The sequence below is a fragment of the Anopheles stephensi genome, chromosome 2 (assembly GCF_013141755.1).
Source record: "Anopheles stephensi strain Indian chromosome 2, UCI_ANSTEP_V1.0, whole genome shotgun sequence".
In the NCBI taxonomy this organism is placed as follows: domain Eukaryota; kingdom Metazoa; phylum Arthropoda; class Insecta; order Diptera; family Culicidae; genus Anopheles; species Anopheles stephensi.
The window spans coordinates 87,553,343-87,578,961 of record NC_050202.1 but is presented as its reverse complement, the minus strand read 5'-3'; the positions used below and the strand labels follow the sequence as shown (position 1 = coordinate 87,578,961).

The 25,619-nt window shown below is 52.9% G+C and overlaps 4 protein-coding genes across 10 annotated transcripts; 1 reads left to right on the top strand and 3 right to left on the bottom strand.

Moving 5' to 3' along the window:
* Nucleotides 1-477: 477 nt before the first annotated feature.
* LOC118505045 lies at nt 478-7,594 on the bottom strand. Of its 2 annotated transcripts, none has more exons than XM_036040297.1 (10): nt 7,503-7,594; nt 5,559-5,637; nt 5,184-5,284; nt 3,087-3,339; nt 2,721-2,922; nt 2,425-2,639; nt 2,182-2,346; nt 1,761-2,113; nt 972-1,699; nt 478-897 (listed from the first exon to the last, which is right to left on the bottom strand). In XM_036040297.1, the coding sequence occupies exons 1-10, from the start codon at nt 7,573-7,575 to the stop codon at nt 742-744; spliced, it is 2,325 nt and encodes a 774-aa protein (XP_035896190.1). In that variant the 5' UTR covers nt 7,576-7,594; the 3' UTR covers nt 478-741. The 2 variants fall into 2 exon arrangements, with proteins under 2 accessions (XP_035896190.1, XP_035896192.1); XM_036040299.1 differs by lacking the exon at nt 7,503-7,594 and adding an exon at nt 6,788-7,359 and having other exon boundaries at nt 491-897.
* Nucleotides 7,595-8,091: 497 nt separating this feature from the next.
* Nucleotides 8,092-20,853, top strand: LOC118505031 (serine-rich adhesin for platelets). Of its 6 annotated transcripts, none has more exons than XM_036040253.1 (7): nt 8,092-8,510; nt 9,677-10,269; nt 10,357-10,745; nt 10,826-10,912; nt 10,981-11,081; nt 11,157-11,460; nt 11,539-20,853. In XM_036040253.1, exons 2-7 carry the CDS (start codon nt 9,718-9,720, stop codon nt 19,631-19,633), a joined length of 9,528 nt encoding a protein of 3,175 aa, XP_035896146.1. In that variant the 5' UTR covers nt 8,092-8,510; nt 9,677-9,717; the 3' UTR covers nt 19,634-20,853. The 6 variants fall into 6 exon arrangements, with proteins under 6 accessions (XP_035896146.1, XP_035896145.1, XP_035896141.1 ...); XM_036040252.1 differs by having other exon boundaries at nt 8,092-8,787; nt 9,687-10,269; XM_036040248.1 differs by having other exon boundaries at nt 8,092-8,787.
* Nucleotides 20,854-20,992: 139 nt separating this feature from the next.
* LOC118505067 (methyltransferase-like protein 17, mitochondrial) lies at nt 20,993-22,760 on the bottom strand. The gene is made up of 3 exons (XM_036040350.1): nt 21,582-22,760; nt 21,236-21,516; nt 20,993-21,168 (listed from the first exon to the last, which is right to left on the bottom strand). Exons 1-3 carry the CDS (start codon nt 22,638-22,640, stop codon nt 21,063-21,065), a joined length of 1,446 nt encoding a protein of 481 aa, XP_035896243.1. The 5' UTR covers nt 22,641-22,760; the 3' UTR covers nt 20,993-21,062.
* Nucleotides 22,761-22,786: 26 nt separating this feature from the next.
* On the bottom strand, nt 22,787-24,031 carry LOC118505099. Its single transcript, XM_036040402.1, has 3 exons — nt 23,540-24,031; nt 23,335-23,466; nt 22,787-23,272 (listed from the first exon to the last, which is right to left on the bottom strand). Exons 1-3 carry the CDS (start codon nt 23,709-23,711, stop codon nt 23,007-23,009), a joined length of 570 nt encoding a protein of 189 aa, XP_035896295.1. The 5' UTR covers nt 23,712-24,031; the 3' UTR covers nt 22,787-23,006.
* Between the last annotated feature and the right edge of the window lie 1,588 nt (nt 24,032-25,619).

Here is a 25,619-nt window from a genome sequence, read left to right as displayed (position 1 = left end):
AAACCCGGTTGACCCAAATTCTGGGGCCACCTTGGCGTACCAAAACCATCCATCACGACCACCAACGATATCGCTGTCGAACTACTACTATTCGCGTGAATCTATTCTCGGTACGTAACGGCACGTGTACGGGTGACAAAAACCAACGCCATCACCATGACCATCCCCAACGGGTCGGTCGAAGGGATCTGGGTTGTGCAGCGGCGTGCAACATCGATTCTGACCCCGCCAGAACACGGCCAACGATTGCGGGAAAGTGTCGTCAAAGTAGAGAAAAAGGCAACGCAAACGTGCCGTGACCTTACCTCATGCCTTACCCACCGAACGCCCACAGGAATTCGTGAACTTCACGCTTTCTTCGTTGTTGCGCGCCCGGCTGTTGGAGTGACACCGGTCGCCATGATTTTCTTTCGACTCTTAATTCGACTACGCAGCAAACCAAAGGCTTCACAACCCTGGCGAACACGGTGATGGTGGTGGTGTTTGTGTGTCTGAGTGCTTGAGAATTATTAAATTATGTTATTTTCTTACTCATCAAGGGTTGTCGGGTTTCGGTGTGTGTGTGTTCTCGTGTTCTGTGTGTACAATTAGTTTATAATAAGTTCTCTTCATTTGTTTTGTTGGGTTTGTTAAAAAAAAGTGGAGTGGAGCAAAGGAGCAATAAAATAAACTCTAAATCACAATAAGCGGGTATTCCGGAGGCGGGAGACGAGGGAAACGGGGGGGTTTGATGTTGCGGCGCTAGGTTGAGTATCTTACAGTACAGTTTCTTAACCGGTTGATAACGCTGTCGAACGTTTCCTCCAAGCCGTCGTACACTGGAATGCCGTGCCGTTTGGCCAGATCAATCAAATAGGCGCGCCCGCGGTTATAGTCTTTGATGGCGGATGAGGATAGCTGCAAACAAAAATGGTGGCGAGGATAGTAAATCGAACCCTTAAATATGTTGACCCGGGCACACTGTTACTCACGGTAGGTTTGTGCCCGTTCGTGGCCGCGTCGTTCGAGGAAAGCATCTGCACGCACAGCACAACGTTGTACCCTAGTCCGATGTAGTGCGCGGCCATTGTCATGGGTGCTAAAGATCGTGTTTCGTTCGTGATCGCGAATATGACGATACGGCAAGCGTCGAGCATGGCGGCATCGTAGCGCAGGGTGCTTTGCGGGTCAAATTGCTGCTGCTGCTGCTGAAGACTGCCAGGCACGCTGGCCATCGGTTCCGGCTTGCTGCAGCAAAACCCTTCGTGCAGTGCCGACACGTAGTAGCTGAGATTGTGGCGCTTCAGCATCGGAAAGGCGACCCGCTGCCGCCAGCTCGTTTTCATCCAGCAGCTTCCCCCGAGATACACGTCCCGGGCCTCGATGCGCCCCAGGAACGGTTCCTCATCGTCGAAGGGATCGCCATCAAATGTAAATGCACGTGGTTCGTCGATCTCTGCCGGGAGCGAGCAGCCGGTAAGCAGGGGCGACAGCGGCTTCGGCCGCTCACCGCCCGGGTCAGTGGCGACGGGTGGGGTGCGGCAGATTTCACTGCCACCTCTACTGCTAGGTGGTCCAGCCACACTGGGAGGATCGGTCGCTCCGTTCGTTGTCGGTGCGACCATCGATTCTTCGCCATTTTTTGGCAAAACGAATGTCCGCGGGCTCTTGCCGGAGCCGTTCTCGAACGGCGATAGTTCGGGGTTGGTGTGGTTCCATGCTGAAACCGATTGAAGGATTAGTGTCACGTACCGTGGGGTCAGGGAAACGGTATTAGCTACCTTGCAGATCCGTCAGATACACTGGCGGCTGTTGAAGATTCGTGCCCTTGATCGGTGACGTGCAGTTGTGCTCGTAGAAGTCCAGCATCAGTATCGAAACGCACGCATCGATCACGCAAAACTCCTCGAAGCTGACAAGTACCTGGCTGGCGTCGCCCCGTCTTATGAGCTCCGTTTGCTGCCCGAGTCCGGCCACCTCTTCGTAGCAAAGCAGAATGTTTTGAATGTTGCCGAGCGTGCTCACGTTTTCCGGGTAGCCCAGACAGCGAAGCGCTTGCTGACACTGTTCCAGACTGATGCGGGCCCATTCCGTAATGTCCGCCGCAACTCGTTCGAACGTTCGTCGCAGAGAGCTGTTAGGGAGGTGGAAAGATTTGCTGAAATGTGTGTGCGATACGGAAGCGGCTGGCGAAATACGCACATTAAGCGCGATGCAAGATTCACCGGGGGCTGGGGACAACAGTTGCCCAGCAGCACTTCCTTGATCTGTTCCAGCGCCGTGGGAATACTGTCCAACACTGGCAGCCCGCGGCGCAGCACCAGTTGCCTTAGTATAAGCTGATTACTCATGAGATCCATATACTCGCTGCAATGATGGGGATGAAAAAAAAACCGCGTTTCTCTTAGCCTCTCATCACCCCAACTAGCCCACCGATCAACTTACTCTTCCGATAGGGTTTCATTGAGAATTTTCTGTCTGCTGGCGTACGGCAGCAGCACAAGCAATAAATATTTCGAGTTCTGCCCGGCAATGTGTGCCACCTCGATGGCCCCAGCAGTGGAGCGGGTCTGGGAGTCGAGCACGAAGAACAGTACCTTCGCCTTTTCCTTGGCGCGATGCTCGAGTTCGATCAGATCTGGTGTCCAGTGGGATACTTGCTAGCGGGGCAGAAAAGGGCAGAACAAAACATTAAAAACTTGCCGCCACCGAACCGCGCAACGGGCGCGCCGATCGCTTACCGGATTGTAGAAGGAAATGCCGAGCCGGTCGAGCGCCGGAATGGCGACGTCCGCTCGCCAGGTCGTGGGATTGCAGGAACCGCCGAGAAACACTTCCGGCCCGGCCGACGGTTCACCGTCCGTTGCGGACCCATGGCTGGCCAGCAAGCTACCGAGGTCCTCGCCGTTGCGCGCGCGCATTGCGTGAAAGGACGACTGTCGGCTAGACATCAAAGCGCGGACGAAGGATTCGGAGGATCGAGAAATAGAAACGGGGAAAAAAAAACGGGAAACCAGGTTAGTGGATACAGTCGGTACTGGGATCGTCACACACACACGCAGACTGTGGGTCAGTCCAGTGGGTGCGAAAAAAAGGAGGCCAACTACCCAAAACATTTCGTACAGGATGCTATCGCAGTAAATTCGCCGAATGTTAACTGTCCGTCAAGCGATGGCCGATCGTCCTGTTTGAGCGCCCGGCGCTGGCACTGTGGCATGGTTGTTGGTGAGTGATTTTGCTGCTGCTGCTGCTGCTGCTGCGATGGTGCCGTGGTTGTGGTGACCGCTTTCCTGCTGGTTGGACGCGCTAGCATGGCGGGTGCTCGTGTGACATTCTTCATCGTGAATACAATATCTCGCACTGAAGGGGTTGTAATGAGGATGAGGAAGGAGATAAAAGGAAAGATTTCTCTGTTAATTTAAGACATTACGTGGGTGCCGAAGGAATGTCGAGTGAGAGAGAGAGAGAAAGAGAGAAAACAGCAAAACTCATACGATCAACCGATCGTAATGCATTGGATCGCTTGTTTGCTGCAATACATCTCAGTATGATCAGCATATTAACGGACATAAATAGAAGATGATTGGATCGGTGCACAGCGGGATCGGCGGATGGGCAGCATTGCAGGGCTTTCGTTATAGGTCAGAATGTCAACGTCAACAAATCACTTCGTCAATACGCGCACGCAGAATGGTCTTCATGTGGCAAACAATTATTTTGAAGAGATTACGCATTCCTTCTTCCCGCGCAGTTAGTTGCAGGGTTTTCCCTTTAGGTGATCCTTTGCTGAGTGCAAAGTGAGTTGAGAGGAGGTGCCGTAAAAAGCCCGTTTTGACACATGGAAAGAAGTAGAAGACCAGCACCAGTTTGACGTTTACTTGACCGCATCGAATCAGCTGGTTATACATGTGTTGTTTATTATTCTCGATGCAACAACATTATTATATGATTTGTTTTATTCCATTCTGCTGTTCAATATCATTCGGAAAGCTTAGATTAAGTTAAGAAATCAGGATATTGTAGTGTGTCAGTGCTATCTGAGGTGATTCTGTATTATATTTATTACTGTTTGAGGTGGTAACGATTCAGCGCCTATACGGACACGGCAGCTTTGACTGTATCGGCGTCACAGGCGGAGCCGGTTTGCATCCCCGAACTATTGGTTGATCCGAGATATAGGATCGTTCCTTTTTTTTGCCGATCTGCAAGCAAAAATTCATCAAGAGCACAGCAGATCGAGCTTCATCAATGTCTGCTAGAGATCGCTTGCTTGACCAACAAAGAATGCTTGACCGCAGCTTGTTTACATTTCAGTCAAGTAAACGTCAAAATTTTTTTCAAGATGTCCGACCGCGAAATCGCTATTCCGACACCTCCTCTCAACTCACTTTGGCTCAAACCATGGGCGAGATTTGGTGCTCCTTGTGAAGATTAGAAGCTTCTTCTTCTTCTTCCCTGGCACTATACAACCTCGTGAGGGCTTGGCCTGCCATTTCTGGCTTTCTGTGACTTAATGTTACCCGTAGCAAAGTAGTCAAGCCCTGCGTACGAGGAGGCGGTCTGGATGGGATTTGAACCCGGTCCTGTCGTATGAAGACCGGCGCCGTTATCACCTCGGCCACTGGACCGCCCCCGAAGATTAGAAGCATTTTACAATATTTTACATCCTAAATCTTGAATATGGGTTTTTTTTCACCAAAAAGCATGAGTCCAAAGCTTTACTAATGCTATTGCATCATTTGCATCTATTTTGCCCAATGCTGGTCATTACTAACGTCGTATTATCGTAAAGGCCCAGAGGCATATCGGTAACGGCACTAGCATCCAGCACGACGATTCTGGTATCAAATCTTACTCAGGACCCAGTCACGGGCATTTTTAAGTTAAAGAAGCTAGGATATATTAGGCCAAAGCCTCCCGGGGTTCGACTCCCAGCTATTTTCATAGCGTTTGAATTATCATTTTTGAATTATCATACAAAAATACTAGATAGCGTTTGAATTATCATACAAAAATCTAGTTGAAACATGTAACCATGATAAGGATGAGATTTATTGTAATCTGCCATAAAAAATCTGACGTTGATGAATGCGCATTAAATTTTAAAAGCCAAACAAAAACCCGAATGACCCTTCCACCGCTACCCAGTAAAACCCTGCAAAACACCGTAAAATGAAGTTTACTTGGCTTGGAGCTTTATTTACCTTGCTTCCGTGACAGCGACTGCTGCAGATCGGCAAACAATTCGGAGATTTGTGAACATTTGTCCGATTCTATCCGTGTCTTCCAGCATCTGAAAGTGTCCCTGCGAAGGAAAGAAACGAAAAAAAAACAGAACGGTGAATTTTATCTTTCCGCGCCTCTCCGTATCTTTCCATGCTGAGCGGACTGTTGTTTACAAAGTGTGTTAATAATAAACAATCCATGTCACGAGTTGCGCGTACCGTGGGTTAATCAGTCTTATCGGGCACGGATTAGCCGATCATAAACCAATCTCGGTTTCAACAACACAAACGGTACAGTACCGGTACCAGGTCCCGGCCAAAACAAATTGTCCGGAAGGCATTAAATCATCTCACCTCATGAACGTGTAGCATCCATCGTGATAGTTGGTTCTTATATCCAGCGTGCAGGGGCGCATCATGACCGTGGAGATAGCTGCAAAACAGAACGATAAGGAACACCGATGGTGAAGCTGATCCAGCGCACAAGCGAAGCGTAAACGGGGGCCCCCTGCCAATAAATCATATCCCAGCCCCATTCGAGACGAGTGGCGGACGACGACGATTGTGCGCGACCGACCCCAAAAGACCAAACACCGAAAGGCAGAAAAAAAACACTCAGACCCCATCGGTTTCGATTTCCTGCTGCGTCGCCCGCGCCTGGCGCACACGCTGCCCGGAAGTGATTCACTGGAGGTCGCGTAAACAACAACCACGCGGGCGTGGGTGAGCCTGAATGTGTGCGCGAGCGAGGTACGATCGCGCGTACGCAGCGAGAGCGCGAACGAACGAGAGAGAGAGAGAGAGAGAGGGAAAGAGACAGCGATTACGCAGGTGACGCGATTTTGATGCTTTCTAGTGTTGAAAAAGCAAACATAAATGTTGATTCCCGCCGTGCGCGACCGCACACAGGCAAACGAACTGGAATATGATCATGCCGGATGGAATCGGTTGAATAAATGCGAAATATTCGTGTATCGGCATTTAGCCCGTCACCGCAGGGCAGAGGTCTGACTCATCGACAGAGAACGTGCCATAACACGAGATCGATGATGGTTCGCTCATGCGGCACAGCCTGAGCAGTTGTTGGAGCAGGGCAGCAGAAACAATCGCCCCAAGTCACGACGATTGATCACCGTCGCTTCGGGGAGGAGAGGCTTCGTCAGCGCCGACCGCGTCATCGCACAGCATTAGATCATTCCGACAGATTATCCGCGCAGTTTCGGAACCGCGGCGTTTCGATTCTCATTGCGCTGCGCTGGCCTGCGTTGTTGTGCGTATTATCTTTGAGCTTGCTGTTTTGCGCGCCACTTTTTTTTTTGCGCGGCTCATTAATGTGAAAGGCGCAACCAGAGGCACGCCGCCAGTCAGCCAGCAGGTTGATTGTGGACGCCAGAAGGCCATGCCTTTCAACGGTCACTTGGAACTTCGGTCGTTCGTTCTCTTTGTCGAAACGTACAAGCTTACACCAACTACTGTCTGTCGCTGCTGGATCGCACGCTGAAAGCGGTGGGGGACATAGCCATTTCGCGTGCAGCATGTAAACCATATGGCCCAAAAGGCAACCCCAGGACGACGTTACGTACTTTTCATGCAACTGTGCATCACCCTTTTAACCTTGTCCAGGTGGTGTAAGGTTAACCAGCCAGTCGCACCAGCGCAAAAATCGATATCGAACAGCACCAAAATGCTGCTGGGTGATGTTGGGACGGGTGCCGATGGGGGCTGCTCCAAACGATGGCGCTACGGTTCAAGGATGAGCAAGGGTGGCAGGAGCACACGTGAACCGTTGTTGCACAGACATACGAGGCACACACACGCACACACACACAAAAAGAAACTTATCGCTCCTGCCAGACTAGCGGACGACTTTCCCGCAAACACTAGGCATGGTGGCGCGTACTATTTTCAACTCAACAATCGGAAGACACCAATCGACACCGTCGCTTTACAGCACAAACGCACACACTTCCAGCCAGCAACGTTTGATCCACCGATGCACGCTCATGTCTTCGAGGAATCATACAATGTCCCCTTTGCTGCGCTATGCTAAGCCGTCGAGTGAAGCTATCCATCCAGCGTACGGCGCGCGAGCATGCCATCCGCTTGATGTCGAAACTGTTGTATTTTTAGAACTGACGTCATACGCAGGCCAGATAAGCATGCCTTTAGCCGCTACCTAGGCTCACCCGTAGTCCAAACGGATCGGTACGCACTTTCTGCCAAACGGTCCTACCTACAGCAACGAATGTGCACCCTCGGAAAGAAATTATTCATTTATAATAACCAAAAAACACTTACGACACTTGAGCAGCGTTAGCAAATCAACAGACAAAACAAACTTTCCACACCAACAAACCCGTTTATTATCCATGCTTGACAGCCCATTTCAAGTGGCGCAATGTCAAAATGAGCGTTTATAGTGCGCGGTTGAGCATTTGGTACGCGTGCTTGAAATGCGCATTTGGTGTGATTCGTTTGAATTGCAGCTTTTATTGTGATTTTTTCACCTAATTTCACGGTTTAAGGTAATATTATGAAGCTTGTATAACTTCTACCGGATTATAGAATTCTTTTACACTCGTTTATTCGGTTAGCAGGTAACGGTCGTGGTTGCTTATTTTAAGTAGGTTTGGGTTGACTTTGGGTAAAGGTTCACTTTTATGCGCATTTCACACGTTTTCTCACACATTTATGAATGAAAAATATTCAATAGAAGATATTTGTGGTAGAATTGCGTAGGAATCCCAAACAAACCAGCGGTTGTTCCGTTTGAATCCGTTTTCCACATCCATTTGCCATCGCAACCGTAAACAAACCTTCAACTACTGAACCATCGCCCATAAACGCATCACCCTGGCAGCTGAAGTTTTTCAAAGTCCAAGTATGCTGCACGCACCCTATTTTCATTTTACTTTGTGCAAATGAGAGAAGAAATTGGCCATTTTATCAAGGATTTTGAAAGTTGCCCCTGGCGGGTTAGAACGCACGAGTGACGCATCGCAAACGCGAGTGAACGTAGCAAAACGGGCCAAGCGGACCGACGCCCGCCTGCCATTCGGAGAAACGGAAAAGCGAACCGCGTCATCTGGCCATTTTTTTTTTCATCTCTCCTTCGCATCCACAAATCCGTCGGAATCCTTGCGTGCACCTTCGTCCCTTTCCCTCGCTGTACGCGTACGCCAGCCAAGAATGGGCGCGAGAAAGTGATGAACATGTATATAAATATTCAAGAGTGCAGCCCCTGACCCGGTTACCAAGTGATGTGACAACGCCACAGAACGCCGTTCTTCTGCTGGATGCGTTCTGGTGCGTGTGTGTGGTTTTTTTTTTTCTTCGTTTCCGTCGCGGTGGTGAAGATTAGTGTGGTCAATCTTGTTGGACCGGAGCGGAACTCGCACACACAATCGCGCTTCCGCAGCGAAGCCTCCTTGGTGGAAGCGCGTGTAAATACGCTAGAAGAGAGCAGCAGTGGATTGCTGCTGTGTTGTTCGTACGGCAGTGGTGTGTAGCATTGCGCCTCTACACACACGCACACAAGCGCACACTCGCTGTCGTGCGATAGTGTTGAAGCTGGAAGGAAAAGGTTAGTGTGTTTATGGTCCGAAATACGTCGGAAAATTTCGCCCCTGCACGGTGCGACCAGTGCGACAGACGGGAGACACGGCAGACGGTTTGCAATTAAAAACAATTTGCTAGCTAAAAAAGACAATCAAAATGGCCGCCGTGCGGTGTGCTGCAAAGTCCGGAATGTGTGTGTCCGATCGGTGGAAGGATTAGCATACTAAACCCGACGGGCGACGACGAGATCGGTGGTCACGGTTAATACGTGTTTATGCTGTCTTGGCTCTGGTGCCATCGGTAATAACCATCATCATCATCATCATCATCGCCATCGCACTGCTGTGCCCCCGTCCACGGTGAGAATCTATTTTTGCGAGCGGCGGTAATTGGCCGTGCGCGTTTTTGCGAAGGCAAAAGGCAGAAATTCGCGTGTGTAGTGAGTCGACCGATCAGCGCGACGACGACGGGTTTTTTGCACGGTGGTGTTGGTGGGATTCTCGATACACACTTCCCGTGTCTGGTGCCCGCCTGGTTGCTGTTGCCGGTCTAGGGCCAATCGTGTTTTCCTTTTGCCGTGTTTTTGGCAAAACACATTCTAATTTTCGAGAATTCTTTCGTCACAAAGGTGTGAAGAGTGTTCTTCCGTGTGTGCATGTGTGAGTGTGCGAGCCAATGTTGCTAGATTGAGCGAGAACGAGTGTATGAATGTGAATGCGTGCGTGTGTGTGTGTGTGTGTGTGTGTGTGTGTGTGTGTGTGTGTGTGTGTGTGTGCGTGTAGGGTCTTACGGGCAATGTTTACAATGATTCATTAGTTCTTCGAATGCACCTGCGTTGCTGGCGTTATTTCGGCGCAAATTGCTAAATTATCTATCGCTTCTCTCTTGCCCTTTTTTCCACCGCAACGCAACAGTCGCGTGCAGTGAGTGATATAGGAAAGAAAAACAAAGAAAAATGCGTGAAAATCCCGATGACGTGAGTCCGCAGATATGGAAAGAGTGGATCCTGGAGGCGATACGGCGCATCCGGTTCCAGAAGCAGCGGCCCAGCATACAGCGCATCTGCCAGGCGATCGGCAGCCACCACAAGTTCCACGAGGACATTGTGGCGGAAAAGCTGGAGGAAGCGGTCGAGGCCGGCTCGGTGCTGAAGGTGTACAACAAGGGGCTGCACTCGTATAAGGCGCCCACCTCGACCCAGCGGCGTGTCATCAACGTCACGAATGACAGCAACCTATCGCGGCTGGTAGCGAAAGCGGTCCGCGATCTGGGCGAGTTCGATGGGTCGTCGCAGAAATCGATTGAAAACTATGTACAGCAGACGAACAACCTGCACATTGCGCCCGACACGGACTACAAGAGTGTGATCCGCCATGCGATTCGGATTGCGCTCGGGGAGGACACGATCATGCAGGAGGGTCGGCTGTACAAACCGGGCCCGGTGTTCAAACCGATCACCAAGCGCAAATCAACCTCCCCGAAAAAGCGTGGCAACAAGCATTTAGATGTAAGTGGCTATCCTGTCGGATATGTTCGCTGTTCAGCACGCGGCTGAAGTTAAAATAATTCCTATTCCTTTCGGTCTTCGTTTTAGCGTTCGGCCGACGGAAGCATTTGTGTGGTGTGCCAGGAAGCGGACGGTAACGCATCGGACGATGAGTGCGAAACACTTACCAGCTGCAGCAGTTGTGGAGCAGGGCTGCACGACAGCTGTGCGAACGGAAGTGGGGGACACGGTAGCAGCAGCAGCAGCAGCAGCAGCAACAGCAGAACGGTGACGCTATCACGCCTGCTGGAAAAGGGCAACGTGTGGCACTGTGAGGAGTGCAAGGTGTGTGATGCGTGTGCGAACCAGGACGACGACGAGGAGGACGGTGTGAAAGGTGTTTGTTTGTTGGATTGTTGGAGCTGTAAGAAACATTTTCACCTGTCCTGTCTTAATCCACCACTGTCGGAGATGAAAAAATGCAAAACTGCTTGGAGGTAAATGGGCGGGGGCAGTGCGATAAGCACACAGGGGAGTCGACATTTTGTTGCATGATGCATTTGTTTATCCTTTGTAGATGCTCCGACTGCTTAAGCCAATCGCGGGACAGTGATCGGAAGTCCAGTATAATGCGACCGGCAGCGGGCGAAAAGAAGCGGAAAAGGTATATAGATGTTCAGCTAAGTCTGTGGTTTAGCAACTGGATATAAATGCTTCTTTTCCCATCAACAGATTGCTCACGGGCGATAAAGATCCAAAGGGGAATACAGAAGCTATCAGTCTACCAGTACCTTACAAAAATCCGTATGATTCAACCAATGAAGATGCTATAGGTAAGCTCGCGATCCCTCTTTTCCTGCGAGAATCCACCCTTAATAAATGGCCATTTCCTTCGATTCCAAACGTAGAAAAACAAACCCTCCCGGAAGGCGTGACGCAGCAGGACGCCGAACTGTACAAGTACGTGCGCGAACAGTCGACAAAGATTGTGGTCGGAGTGACGAAGGCCACTAGCAAGTATAACAACAACAACAGTGAACGTGGCCGACACTTCTCGCCCGACCGTCCCAGCCACCAGTCCTCGAACAGTATTCTTCAGCAGTCGCCATCGAAACTGATGGCAGCGCAGGATCGTTGTCCGGCGGCGATCGAGTTCGGCAAGTACGAAATCGAAACATGGTATTCAAGTCCCTTTCCTCAGGAATATGCTAGGTAAGTTTATTCGTCATGATCATTCAAACATTTGCTTGGAGACATGTGCTAACGAGTGTGTTCCATTTCCTTCACCAGACTACCCAAGCTATTCCTGTGTGAGTTCTGCTTAAAGTACACCAAAAGCAAGGCGGTACTGCAAAGGCATCAGGACAAATGCTCCTGGCGTAATCCACCCGGGACGGAGATCTACCGCCACGATGGTGTGTCCGTGTTTGAGGTGGATGGAAATGCGAACAAAATCTACTGTCAGAATCTGTGCCTGCTGGCGAAGCTGTTCCTCGATCACAAAACCCTGTACTACGACGTAGAGCCGTTCCTGTTCTACGTGCTGACGCGCTACGACCGCAAGGGCTACCACCTGGTCGGCTACTTCTCGAAGGAAAAGCACTGCCAGCAGAAGTACAACGTGTCATGCATTATGACGATGCCGCAGTACCAGCGGCAGGGCTACGGCCGGTTTCTGATCGATTTCAGCTACCTTCTCAGCCGGGAGGAGGGTCAACCGGGCACACCGGAAAAGCCGCTGTCCGATCTTGGCCGGGTTTCGTACTACGCGTACTGGAAATCGACCGTACTGAACTACTTGCACGAATACCGGCGCCGGTCGGAGCCGCTCTCGATACAGCAGATCTCGCAGGAAACGGGCATGGTCGTGCCGGACATTGTGCTCGCGCTGCAGCTACTCTCCTTCATCAAGTACCGCAAAATCGATCGGGGCGGCGGCTTCAAGGTGTACCAACCGCTCATATGCATCGATTGGCGGCTGGTCGACAAGCAGCACGAGCGTACGGTACGGTCCCGGGCACGGCTCGCCATTGAAAAGGACTGTCTCCGCTGGACGCCACTGTTTCTCTCCAGCACGGCATCATTTTCTGAGCTTGACAATAGCATTGCTCCGATGGAGGTTAACGAAGCGACGGCGGACAATGAAGCGGCGGACCGGATGAGCGCTGGTGTCGTCAGTCCGAAACCGGAAGAAGAATCGGATCGGGACGAGAAGCACCCACACAAAGCGTCTCGTGCGGTTAAAGGTGGAAGTGGCGCCGGATCATCACAGCAGCCGGCACATCGAAAGGGAGAGTCATCAGGTAAAAGAAAAAAGCGTGGACGAGATCCGTCACCGCCACCAGCAGCAGCATCAGGATCATCGTTGGAAGCTCCGGTCGTTTCGCGCGTTAGCAAATCGCATGCGCTCAAGGTGGAAGAGCACACTGATGAGGACGAAACCGTGGTGGCTGCCCTAACCGCACGTAGTAATGCTACGCCGCTCGGCGGACGGAAACGGGGCCGGGTAGGGGTGCAGGAGAAGGAATCTAGCAAACTCGGCAGTGTGAACACGTTCGAAAGACTCCGAAAGCGACGCCGGCTGGATTCGGAAGAAACGGTAGAAGACAAAACACCGCCCGCCTTCAGCAATCTGCCGAAGGATGCCTCGCCCGTTTCCGGCAGAGCTGGTGGTCCGCGAAGAAAGCGAATAAATATGCGACTTTCCGACTCGGAGCAGGAACCCGAACAACCGCCGGAACGGACGCGAACCGCTAGCGAGCAACTGAGGACTCGTCCGCACAAATCATCCACGCGCGAGGCAGACACGGTGAATGGGGTGGTTGGCCTGTTTGGACGTACCGTAGACACGGAAACCGAACAACGTTCCTCCCCGGTGGTGCCGACCGCTGGGGTTGCCAGCAAACGCACCGAACGTGGTGGTGGTACGGGAATGCGAAACTCAAAGCGTTTGGCGAGCAGTCCAGCGAACGCGGTCGAAAGTGAGGAACCAGCGGAAACGACGGTGGAGAAGTCGAAACCATTTCGAACCAGCTCCTCAACGGCTGGCTCGGTGAGGCAGAAGCATCAGCAGCATCACACGGCGCACGAAGCACCAGCGTCGTCCAACGCATTGCAAATGTTACCTTCCTGCTCGTCCTCCTCGTCGTCGATCGCGGGTTCGGGGTCACTTTCGCCCGCCAAGAAGGAAACATCGGCCACCACCGTCAACGCGCACGGTTCGAGCAGTAGCAAGCTGCGCCATAAAACTTCTCCCACGACTACAGGCGTCGGTGGGCGTAGCCATAAGAAGCGACAGGGTAAGAAAACGATTGTCCCGGTGGCGGATGCGAGCGAAGACTACTCCTCCGGTGAAGCGGACGACGAAATGGAGGAGGAAACGCGCAGTACACCGACAGCAGCAGCAGCAGCAACCATTCCGAAGAAATCTCCTACTAAAGCCGCCCAGCACAATCCAGCCACCGCGGTAAACAATGGTTCGAGCGAAATGGCTCCTAAAGGGCCGCCAGGTGCAGCGCGCGATCATTCGCCAACCCCGAGCGGAAAGGCTCAAAAGAGTAAGACAATAAGCGAGCGTCGTGGGAAGGAGGAGGAGAGTACGGAGCGAGCCACGAGAGCTGCTGTTGCTGCTGCTGCGGCAGTTACGACAGTGGAAGCACCACCAGCAGCAACAAACGACAGTGACAACGCTCAGCAAACTGTGCAGGAAAATAGTACAACACAGACCTTATCAAACGAACAACCGGAAAGTACAAGCAATGCCACGCAAACGAGCGACCAGCGGACACCCCAACCGCATCATCCGACGGAAGCTACAAATGAAGTCGTGTCTGTCGGTTCCAAAGAAGACACAGCAAAGGAAGGCTCCCGAAGCAACCGGTCCTCTGTCGAAGGGTGTAGCACCGGTTCCGTCATTAGCCGACCGGCAGCATTTTCCGACCGTAGTTCCTTAGAGCAGGGGAAGGAAAGCGTCACCAGCAAAGCCGAACAGAAGGAAGGCGTAATTCTGCAAGCACCTTCCTCCACACCGGTTACTACTCCCGAGAAGAAGGATAGCAGCACCACCACCACCAGCCGATCGGCCGCTGGTAAAGAGTCTTACACACGAACCAGCCCGCCAAAGGCCCAACCCGAACAGCAGTCGCAAAACAGCAGCAGTAGCGTTATAAGCGAAACGCTACCCCTCGTGAATGGTGTAGAGATCAACGAAAAAATCTCTGTGATAACTGAATCAAAAAACTGTCTCACAACAACACCTGCAGAGTCGTCGTTGTTGGCACAGTCGAGTGATTCGGACGCGGCTCGGAGCCACGAACAGGATAACGCTGCTAACGCTGCGGGAGCGAGTGTAGCAACGCCGGAAAGGAAAACCGTCGGAACGATGGTCGATCCCGGTCAGACGGCGAATGGCGGCGGAGTAGAGTGTGGTCGCTCGCCGAAACAAAGGCACCCGAACGATGCGGACCACGGTACGAATCGAACGTCCGCCGAGCGTGCTGCGAACGGCGCCGCCAACAATACGGCCAGTGTGCTGAAGATCAATGAAAACTATGACAAACATCATCACAATCAGCAGCAGCAGCTGCAGCAGCAGCAACATCACGCCGAACCGCTCCGAACCCGGCCGAAAGTGATTGTGGACACCACCGGCTCGGGGGAAGCTAAGCCGCACGAAGAGTCGGCAACGGAAGCGTCCAAAGCGACCGAGGTTATAAGGGCGAGGGAAGATGCGAAGGAGACGGCTGCCAAAGCAAGCACCGACACGGGCATAATTCAACAAACTTCGGCAATCGTACCGGCTGGCCAGCCGTCGGCTCCGGCGGCCACGGTTCACGAGATGGCGATGCACAAGAAGAAGTTTATGAAAACGATGGACATGACGGTCCCTGCTGAACCGACGCCACAGCAGCAGCAGCAGCCAGGAAAACCGTTGGCAATTGCCGGCGAGAAATCCGATCAGTCTGTCATCAAACAGAACGAGGAGGTGACCAAGCTGGCCAGCCTTACGCACACTACTACCTCCGGGATTGGCAACAGTACGAGTGTATCCGGTTCCTTAGCCTCTTCAGCGGGCAGCGAGAATGCCAGCGTCGCCGGTGGTGTTGTGGACATTCGGAAGGACAAGTCACCAGCGAAGTCCACTAGCGCCGCATCCACCTGCAGCACCGTATCTCCGCCGGTGTGCACCGGGTCGTCTAAGGGTGCAAAAAACGAATCGCTTAAAGTGGCGTCCTCGCACAGCACCGCCAGTGCTGCAGCAAAGCTTTCGGAAAGTTCCGTCGTCGGCACGGCTACGGCGGTTGTAACAAGCGCCGCTGCCACGCTGATGGACAGTGGAAAGCGAAGCGATTCGAGCACGGACGCAGCATACGGCGGCGGAGAAGAACCAAAGGCTGAAACGAAACGAGCAAAGGAGAAATCATCTGCTGCGAGTGGTGGTGCATCGGCTGTTAGCTCTACCAATATCGTTGCTGCTGCTTCCGTGAGCATACCAGAGGAAGGTGGTAAGACAAGCCGCAGCAGTAACTCATCTTCGTCCTCACCGGCTAGCGAACAGCAGCCGCCAGTGGGCAAACGGTCCTCCGGTTCAACGTCGTCGACTAGCTCGTCGGGTTCGGGATCGAGTAGCGCGAAAGGCGACCACTCGGCCTCATCCACCAGCACGGCGATGCCATCCGTGGGAACTGGGACTACGACGGGGACGGCTTCTTCTTCCAAGCGTTCGGAAGCAAATGCTCGCAAGGAAGCGATGAAGCACAGTGCTGCTGCGACTGGTTCGTACGGTGGGAATCAGGGCGCTAACAGCGGCAACACCACAACCCCAACAGTCAACAGCCATTGTAAAGTGTTGCAGCAGGAGAGTCATCAAGTTCATCAGCAGCAGCAGCAGCAGCAACAGCAACAGCAGCAGCCCCAACAACAGCAACATCAACTGCAGCAGCAGCAACAGCAGCAGCAACATCACCATGCACAGCAACAACACTCGCAGCATCATCCATCTCAACATCCGCCAAATCCGCACCAGCACCATCAGCAGCAGCAGCACCAACAGCAGCAACAGCAGCAGCAGCAGCAGCAGCACCATCAGCAGCAGCAACAGCAGCAACAGTACCACATGAGCTCCAAGTCATCGGCCAACATGTCACCGCTGTTGATGGATGGAGCGGGTGTTGGCGCAACTTCCGCCGGCGCTTCAATGCAAGGCGGCGGTATGGGTGGTGCTGGCATCCCGAACAACCTGCCCGTCAGCTCGTCCCCGTCGCTAGGTGTGGCAGCCGGGAACGTGCACAGCGGCAGCATGATGATGTCGTCCGGTCCTCCCGGAGCGATGGGCCCGACGGGTGCCATGGGCATGAACAGTGCATCGTCGTCCTGTCGGACGGATAAGCACGCGTCCGCATCCTCCAAGCACCCGATGCACGACCCAAAGACGACGATCGATCTGAACAAGATGTCGTCCCAGTTTCCCGGCATCAATCAGCTGCCGAGCTACGCACCTTCGCAGTATTGGCAGCTGGAACCGTACTACCAGAGCTACAACCTTACGCACCTGGACACGGGCAGCCAGAAGTCACCGAACAAGTTCCATCTCGATCTGGCCACCAGCATGGCGTACGGCAGCTTTCCCTCCAATCTGTACCCTTCGTTCCAGCATCAGGAGCAACAGTACCAGCAGGTCCCACCGGCGGCGGCCTCTTCCGCACCGGCCTACCAGCCGAAGGAGCGGAACACTGGCAAGTCGGATCGCAAAGGCACGTCCGGCGGTGGTGCGATCGAGCAGTCATCCTCATCCTCAACGTCCTCGGGAGGAACCAAGCACGGGAAGTCCTCTTCCAAGTCCGCCTCGAATGCCGCTGCAGCTGCTGATGATGGTAGCAAGTTCAAGGGAAGCAACGCCCCGGACGTTCACCATCTCTCGCAACATTCCTCTCAGCAGCAGCAACAACAGCAACAGCAACATCAGCAGCAACAACAGCAGCAACAGCAACTTTGTCCGTCACCGTACGACACCGGGCTGCTGTGTGCGAAAGCCAACCAATATCATCATCTGTCCTCTGCCCAGGTCGTGCAGCATCCGCACCAACTAGCTCAGCAACATCACCAGCATCAGCAGCAGCAACACCAACAGCAACATCAGCATTATCAACACCAGCAGCAACAGCACGCCGCGCAGCAGCAACACACGCAGCACAAATCGATCCAGAAGAACAAGAACGACAACGCCTCCTCCTCCAGCAACAAGCTGAACGACTCCTCCTGTATGGTTGCCGGAGCAGCAAAGTCTTCGCCAGCGGTCAACGACCCGGCAACGGCCGGCTCCTGTCACGCCTCGGTACAACAGCAAACGATGCATCTGCTCGGCAATGGGGATAGCGATGGGGCGACGGGCGGCACGCAGCAGGCGGACATGAAACAGGGAACGCCGAGCGGTGGTGAACATTCCATCGGTGTGTACACGCCGGAATCCACGACCTCCAACTCGGTCCAGAGCCTGCATCAGTACGGTCAGTGCGATATAGACGTGAGCCAGCTGGGGCTGGAATCGCCGGCCAGCATAGCGAGCGACGTGACCTCGCAGAACTCGGCCGACGCGATACGACCGCCGAGTGTCGTGTCGCAGCACGGTGGCTCGATCGGAGGCCCCTACTCGGACTGTTCCGTGCATCAGCAGCAGCAGCAGCAGCAACAGTTGCAGCATCAGTCACAAATGCACATGGCGATGCATACGCACGTGCCGGAAACGAGTCCACAGCATCCGCCTCAGCAGATGACAATAATAGCGAACAATGCGGGTGGTGGTGGGGCTGGTGCCGGTGGTGCTGGTGGTGGCGCTAGTGGCGGTGGCTCTGGCAATGGAAGCAGCGGACGGGGTAAGCAACATCCCTCCCAGCAGCATCTCGCTCAGCAGCAGCAGCAGCAGATAGCTCACGGCGGAGGAAACAGCGGTACGGCGGGTCGTTCACAGCGAGCGTCCACACCGAAGGTGAGTCGCAACACACCAACGCCAGGAGCGCAACAGCGTCATCAAAGCCGCACGACACCGCCGGTCGTTAGCAATGTGATACAACCGATCGTAAGCCCGGGCCATCATCAGCAGCAACAGCAGCAGCAGCAGCAACACCAGCAACAGCAGCAACAGGCAGCGATGCAGGCGGCTTCGCTGAATCAACAGCAGCAACAGCAGCACCAACAGCAGCTGGCTCTCCAGCAACAGATGCACCAAACGTACGGCCAATCGCTCAACCACCAAGCGCACAGTCAGAACATGCATCAGGCGGCGGCGGCGGCGGCGAGCGGTGGCTATCTGGGTGCGCAGCTGGCCCTGTCGGGTCAAGCGCCACCCTACCCCCAGTCACCAACCTCCTACGGCAGCGTCATCCAGCACCGAATGTCCAACAACCATACCCCGGCCAGCCTGCACAGCCCGCACCAGCGACTCGGAGCCTCACCCGTGTCCTCCTGTGCCGTATCCTCCGCCAACAACTTCTACGTCCAGCAGCAGCAGCAGCAGCAGCAACAGTCGGGCGGCGTAACGCACCCCGGTTCGCACACACCAATCCCCCAGGCACCAACGCCCGCTCCAACACCGACCCCGACCCCGACCCCGCAGCTCGAGCCTCAGTCCTGCCAGGGCGGAGCGACGGGACAGCAGCTCCAGCAGCAGCAGCAGCAAGGGCCACAGATATCCTGCCTCTCGAAGCTGCAGCAACTCACCACCAACGTGGACATTTGCAACTCGCCCGTCACGCCACCTCCCTCCGCCCATCACGCCGCCCATTCGCACGGCGGTGCTGGTGGTGGGCCACCGGGCGGTGGTGGTGGTGGGGGAGCGAGCGGCACCAGCTCCAACCAATCCGCGGGCGGTAATATGGTGCCGGCACAGAACGTTGTCCGCAACATATCCACCCCGCCGGTTTCGATCCATTCCGCCGCGCAAATGTCCACCATCAACTATCACAAGTACTACACGGGCAACATGAACATGCCGTCGATCGCGCAGAATGCGGTGGCGGCGGCAGCTGTGGCCGGCGCGGCACGGCGCAATGCGGCGGCCGCATCGTCCGCCCAAATACAGCACATGGCGGCGGCGGCAAACCGTTCGAGCAGCGTCAGCCCGAACGTGGCGATTAGCACGAACCTGATGTCGCCGTACGGGTCGCTGAACGGGTACCGGATGACGACGGCTGGCCAGTCGCCGGGAACGGGCGGCTACATCGGCAATCCGGCGGCCGGCTTCATCCAGAACTCGGCCCAGCTCGGCCCGGTGCAGATGGGCGTGATGAACATGCAGTCGCAGTACCAGGACCCGAGCGCGATCCAGCGCGCGCAGCAGAACTCGATGTACTCATCCTACTCGGCCTATCTGCCTCCGATGAGGCGCTGAACATAGTGTAATATGGTTGCCAACAGGATCCGGGGAGCCTTGAAAACACCCCGCCCCCCCTCAAATTGTTTGCCATCCTCATTCGTTGGGTTTTAATGATTTACCGTACGTGCGCACGGGATGATGCGAGATGATATAGGTGCGAAACCCTCCACTATTTCGATTATTTAGATCACACAAACACAAGCACAACATTTTATTTAACCCGTAGATGCCTCTGGGTGTGTGTGCGGGCCTTCCTAGGCAGGTAGGTCAACGGTGGCTCGGCTGGTCCGTTGTATCTATCGCTTATTCAACTCAACTGCACATACACACGATCCGTACTGTTAGAACTAGTAGATAGCGGAGTTTCCGGTTGTCCAACACACACACATAAAAGGGGCTTTTGTACAGTTTAGAAGTATCAGCAATCGGATTAGCTGAGGATACACGGATATCAGAGGCTTTCCTTTCCACGATTCCTTCCCTTTTCGGTTGTTTTCTGCTTAGTTGTGACGCTGCTGAGTGGATGGCCGGGCACACTCTCTCTCTCTCGAATTAGTGCGCCTATACATATACCTATACATAGATAAATATTGCAAGCAGTGTAGAATAAAATAGTATTGGGGTTTTAACAGAGACAGGACAAGAAAACAAAACACACACACACAGACACGAACGAGAAACGGCTCGGTTTTATGCCATTGCTCTCGATGTAACGTACAACGTCTCGCGTCTCTTTCTCGCTCCAGTGGTTTAAGTTAATAGAGGAGTGGGGCTGAGTAGGCTGTGTGTGTGTATCTTGCGTAATCCTGCTGCACCGGATCGCAGCGGCTTCTTTTTAAGTCATATGTAGGTAAGAAAGGACAGGTGTTATTATTGAATGCAACGACATCCCCCGCCCCAAACCCACACACACACACATACACACAAGTACCGGTTAAGTTATATGAAATATTAGGGACAGATACGGAGAGCGCGTACGTGTACGCGCGCTGCGTACGACTCGAGACCTGGAGTGTTGAGTGAGTGGAAGTGAAAAAAAACACAAAAATCGTTACAAACACTAACTGCTGCTGCAAAAGAGAGCATATGGTGGGAGAGGCATTAGTAAGAAATATTAGAAACTGATTAATTAAACCTGTACACATACATCATACACACACACACACGCGAAGGTGCGTGCGCGCGCGTGCAAGTTGTTTGAAAGGTATAATAAACAAACGAATCAATCTACCCACGGGAGGAAACGCGCAAACGATCTAGGTCCGCATCCGACATTCTGGCCAACGAAACGAGAGGTCCTAAAGTCCTGCCTTTCGGATCGCCTACACAACTACCCCGATTCTGGGATGAATTAAGCACCGAGAGCAGCAAGCCTTCCAGCAGTATGAACTTTTTATTTATGTATCGGACTATTTACAAATCGACTGCAAAAAGGGCCGACGCTTCAAGTCTCTTCGCTAGGTTCTTCATCCTTCGCACTGTTCAGCCACTGAATGTGCATCGGGAGCAGATCACCCCATCGACTGGCCTTGGCGCACCGGTGTACAATTCTGCAAAGATATAACCGGCTAAATAGCAGACCTTACACATACTTGCTGTCGTCCGCCCACCACTTACTGGCCATGTTTCGCCGTCGTAAAGGCAACGTCCCGTAGCTTGCCATCCGCCGAGCAGACGTGACACACGCAATGCTTCGAACGCACAGCGGTCGGACGTACGAGGCGCGGAAACTGGTGTGCATTATCCGGCGCCCCCTTCCGGTACACCAGGTACGAGTAGAGAATGCTTCCATACTGATGCCCATCGGAGGACGGGAAGCTGCGTGTGTAGGTGGCCTCAAAGTTGCAGGGCGTCCCATCGTCTTTCACCATCCGCGGGCAGGCCTTCGTGTGGGGACACTAGAAGTAAAGCAGATGAGTAGTGTTTAAGCTGGAATGTCCTCCCAGGGCGTGCTACGTGCTACCGGTGCAAACAGGTGCTTCTCGTCCGTATCGTAATTCCGTCGAATGTGGTTACGTATACCGTCCAGCAGCTGGAAGCCCGCATTCGATCCCTGCTCGACCAAGATCAAATACTTGTCGAACGTGCTGTACAGCTGATCCACCAGCTCGTACAGTCGACGCCGGGACGGTTGATCAAAGAGCGAAAACGAACTCAACACGATATCGTACTTGCGCTCCGGATTAGCCGGAAGGAACTGTCTGTAGAACACGTTCCGCAACATCGTTGCCTTGTTCGGATCGCCCTGTCGCAACACCAGCTCCGCCAGATCGTTCATATGGCGCGATTTGTCCACCGACAGTATCTCAAACAGATGCTCGCGCCAAAAGTCGGTCACGGCCCACGTACCAGTTCCAACGCCCGCACCAAAGTCGAGAAAGCTACGTGGCTTCAGTTCCGGGTCGCGTTGGTTGATTTCGGTAAAGATGCGCTTCAGCACGGCATACTCCGCATCGGCTCGACCGATCAGCTGCGTTAGGCAGCTGTACTCGTCGTGCATATCGAACGCGGAAGAGCTCTGGCGCCGGGCACTGGAAGGCATCCGTTCGCTCGATCGATCCGAACCGCGGTTCGACGGTGTATCGAGCGGGAACCATTTGCGTGATCGAACGCAATTGTTTAACCGCTGCCCGTCGGCAACGAGACTCTTGAGCGGATAGTCCTTCACGCATTTGATGATTGCTTCGTGTATTTCGGGCCCTATTGCCGTGTTGTTGCACTTGATGCGACCACGATGTTTGCGTGGCTTCAGCCCCTGTTCGGTAATTTCCTTTTCGGTAATTGCATCGAGCTCACACTTTACTTTGGTTGTGTAGTGGACCTTTCCGAACGTTGCTGCACATAGCTGTAAGCCTTTTGTGGTGAATATTCTACCGCAGTGTGTCCTAACGTGGCCAAAAAAAATACTCATTTCTGTTGTGCAAAAGTGGAAAGCGCCGGTATTTCGCGTGTGTAGGTGTGGGTAGAGCGTGCTAATGTTTATTTGCGCGTTTTGTTTACATTTGGAAGGCACAGCTGTCATTGCTCGATTTGACAGTTCGGGCGGCTTGTTACGGGCAGGGTTCGTAACGAGCGGCTAGTCGGCGGCTAATAATACACCTTTTCCAACAGTTCCACGAAAACCGCCATTGTGAACGGGTTTACTAGTGAGCAGTGAAACTCCGGCTCATACGACGGCCTCGTCGTAATCCTCAATATCATCTCCGTAATCGATTTCGGCCTCAAGCGATGGATTAACCGATCCTCCTATAGTTTCACCCGGCTTCATTACCTTCACGCCCTTATCGCCTATCCGTAGACAGTTGAACGATCTGTTGTGGAAAGTGTAAAGAGAACAGCAGGTCATTGAAACAGAGCTCCAGGAATCGTACTTTCTGTGCTGCCAGATTCACCTGGAAAACAGCTCATAACCCTCGAAGTTTCCGTTCATCTCCATACAGACGTGCATGTTCCGTCCGACAAAGTACACGTCGTAAAAGTTGGCACACACCTCGATGAAATCGAACCGCGGCGGGTGTACGCAGATCGGCTTCGGGTTCTTGCCGCTGATACGATTCTTCGTCAGCACGCGGTTGTTGAAAATCATGCGAAACTCGAACGCAAAGTCCTCGGGAATGTAGGTTAGATTCGCACAACCGTTCAAGCTGAAAACTCCTGCAGAAGAGGGACGGGTGTGAAACTGAAGGAAATTGCAGGAGCAGGAAGGTTTCTGTTACCTAAGCAACAGCTACAGATGCCATGGAGACATTTGCACGGGCTGGACGGTGATCCGAACGGAGCCGCTGAGAAGGTGGGAAGCTGCTTGCCTTCCGCTGGAGGAGTCTGCTTGTCTTTGGTTTTGGCCAGTGCTGTCGGAGATTGTAGTGATGAGTGTACAGTTACAGTTCGAAGTGTGGCAAACCTGTTTGAAACCAAACTTACAGCGTAGAACGGCACGTAGCTCCACAGCCGAAGAAGGTTCCCAATCGTGGGTGTAAATGTTCTTGCCGGCACCGGAAGATTCTACCCCGTCAACGAAGGCAGCACTGGAGCTGGGCAGCAGGCTCAGCAACACCGGCAGTAAACAACACGCCACCGTCGTCATCATCGTCATCGCTCCACACGCAGCAGTGAACTCAAACGAAAGTGAAATTACTTCCGAAACGAGCGCTTGGCGCTGCTCTGCACGGCCGGACGACAAAAGAGAAACTGACCAAGAGGTGGCGTCGCGAGTGAAATTGTCTTTTGTCACCGTTGCAGTCTTCAGGCCCCGGTGAACGCTCTCGGAAGGAGCAGCAAAAAAGGTAGCTGAAAGCGTGCGAGATGCCCGAGACGGGATGCTGTATCGCTTCGTTCGCTCGTCTGCTTTTATCCGGCCAGCTGGAGGAAGGAACCACACGCACACACACGCACGCAAGCACTTAAAGGTAAGCATTTTTTAACCCTTATCTAACACTGTCAAGCGACAACGGAAGAGTTGAATGCTGGCGAAAGTGGGGTTCGTCGTTTGTAATTTTATTCCACTGATGATAAAGCCGTCCCGTGCTGGGGGACCGCTGGATGGTTGATGGATGCATTTTAGCGCTGGGGATTGCGGTGGGATTTAGTTGGAACTTTACTTACTTACTTCCCGAACATTCCAACGACTGGGTGGGTGGGGTATCGGAAGAAGAGCTTTCCCAACATCGACATAAGGAGCTATTATCGCGCAGCGTGACGATTCGAAAATGCTGGTTTGCATAGAATCATCACCTTCCACCTTTAGTGAGGGACTGTGCTAACGAGATGCATTGATGCAACTGCAGCCTGCATTCGGAGGGTAATTGGCTGGTATGGGCTACGGATAGAAGTAATGGTCTTGTTAAACATGACACATGAAGGTTTTATCTGCATTCAGAGAATGTGTAACTATCCATGAAGCTGCCCAAAGTTATGCAATCTGCATTACAAATTAATACTAATAGCCTGATTTAGGTTTTTGGAGCATATGGCGGAAGACATTCTAGGACAAATGGCTTCGGACGAAAAGACTTGACGGTTCAAAGTTGATTTCGATTAACTAGATCTTACAGCCTCTTATGCTGACAAGTATCTCCATTGAATGAACCTTTTTGCTAAAGTGGGAGTTTCAAGGGCTTGCGCCAGGGAGATGGGTTTGCCTGTCTGCTTTTCAACCTGGCGTTAGAGAGAGCCATCCGCGACTCGGAGGTGGAAACTTCGGGGACCATCTTCTATAAGTCAATCCAGATCCTGGCATACGCTGATGACATAGACATCATTGGTTTGAGGCTCTCCTATGAAGCAGAAGCCTTATCAAAGGATCGAGCGTGCGGCACAGAACCTCGGGTTGGAGATTAACGAGGCGAAACCCGATATGATGATGGCATCACCAGCGGTCCTGCCAACAAACACTGATTTACGCAGGGGTCATGTACAGATAGGTGACCGCACCTTCGAAGTCGTGTTCAAAACTTCACCTCTCTCTGGGGTCTAAAGTCATCACCGACAACAACATTGATGACACCGGACGACCCAGCCCGTAAAGTCCTTTTAGGCCGTCCACACGGACAGGGGAGGCGTGTTATGATCAAATTGAGATGGAGTGATGGCGTTGATGCGTCAGCCAGAATGGCCGGTTAATCGTGAGCGGAATCGAGGTTTGATGCAGCAGGTCAAGACCGCAAAACGGTTGTAGCGCCTGGTAAGTAAGTAAGTAAGTAGTTTATCTGCTGCTAGGGAAATTAGATTTTATTCATAAGACCTCGAGAGTTCCTGGCATTCCATTACTTGCTTTCTTGAATCGATTGCACCCATAGTCGGAAGTCGTGATCCTGCATGTTCCTGTACCAGGCCGACTTCGGCAGCTAGGATCTAAGATATTATTTCTCAAACTGAAGACTTTGCCAACCTCTTCGGCTAATTTCGGATAAAATGAGCAACTTGGATGCCTTTTTTTCAATTATTCATGCTCAAAAGCCTCAGGTCTCTTGTGGAGCATGTTGGTGAGTAACTCCATTATCTG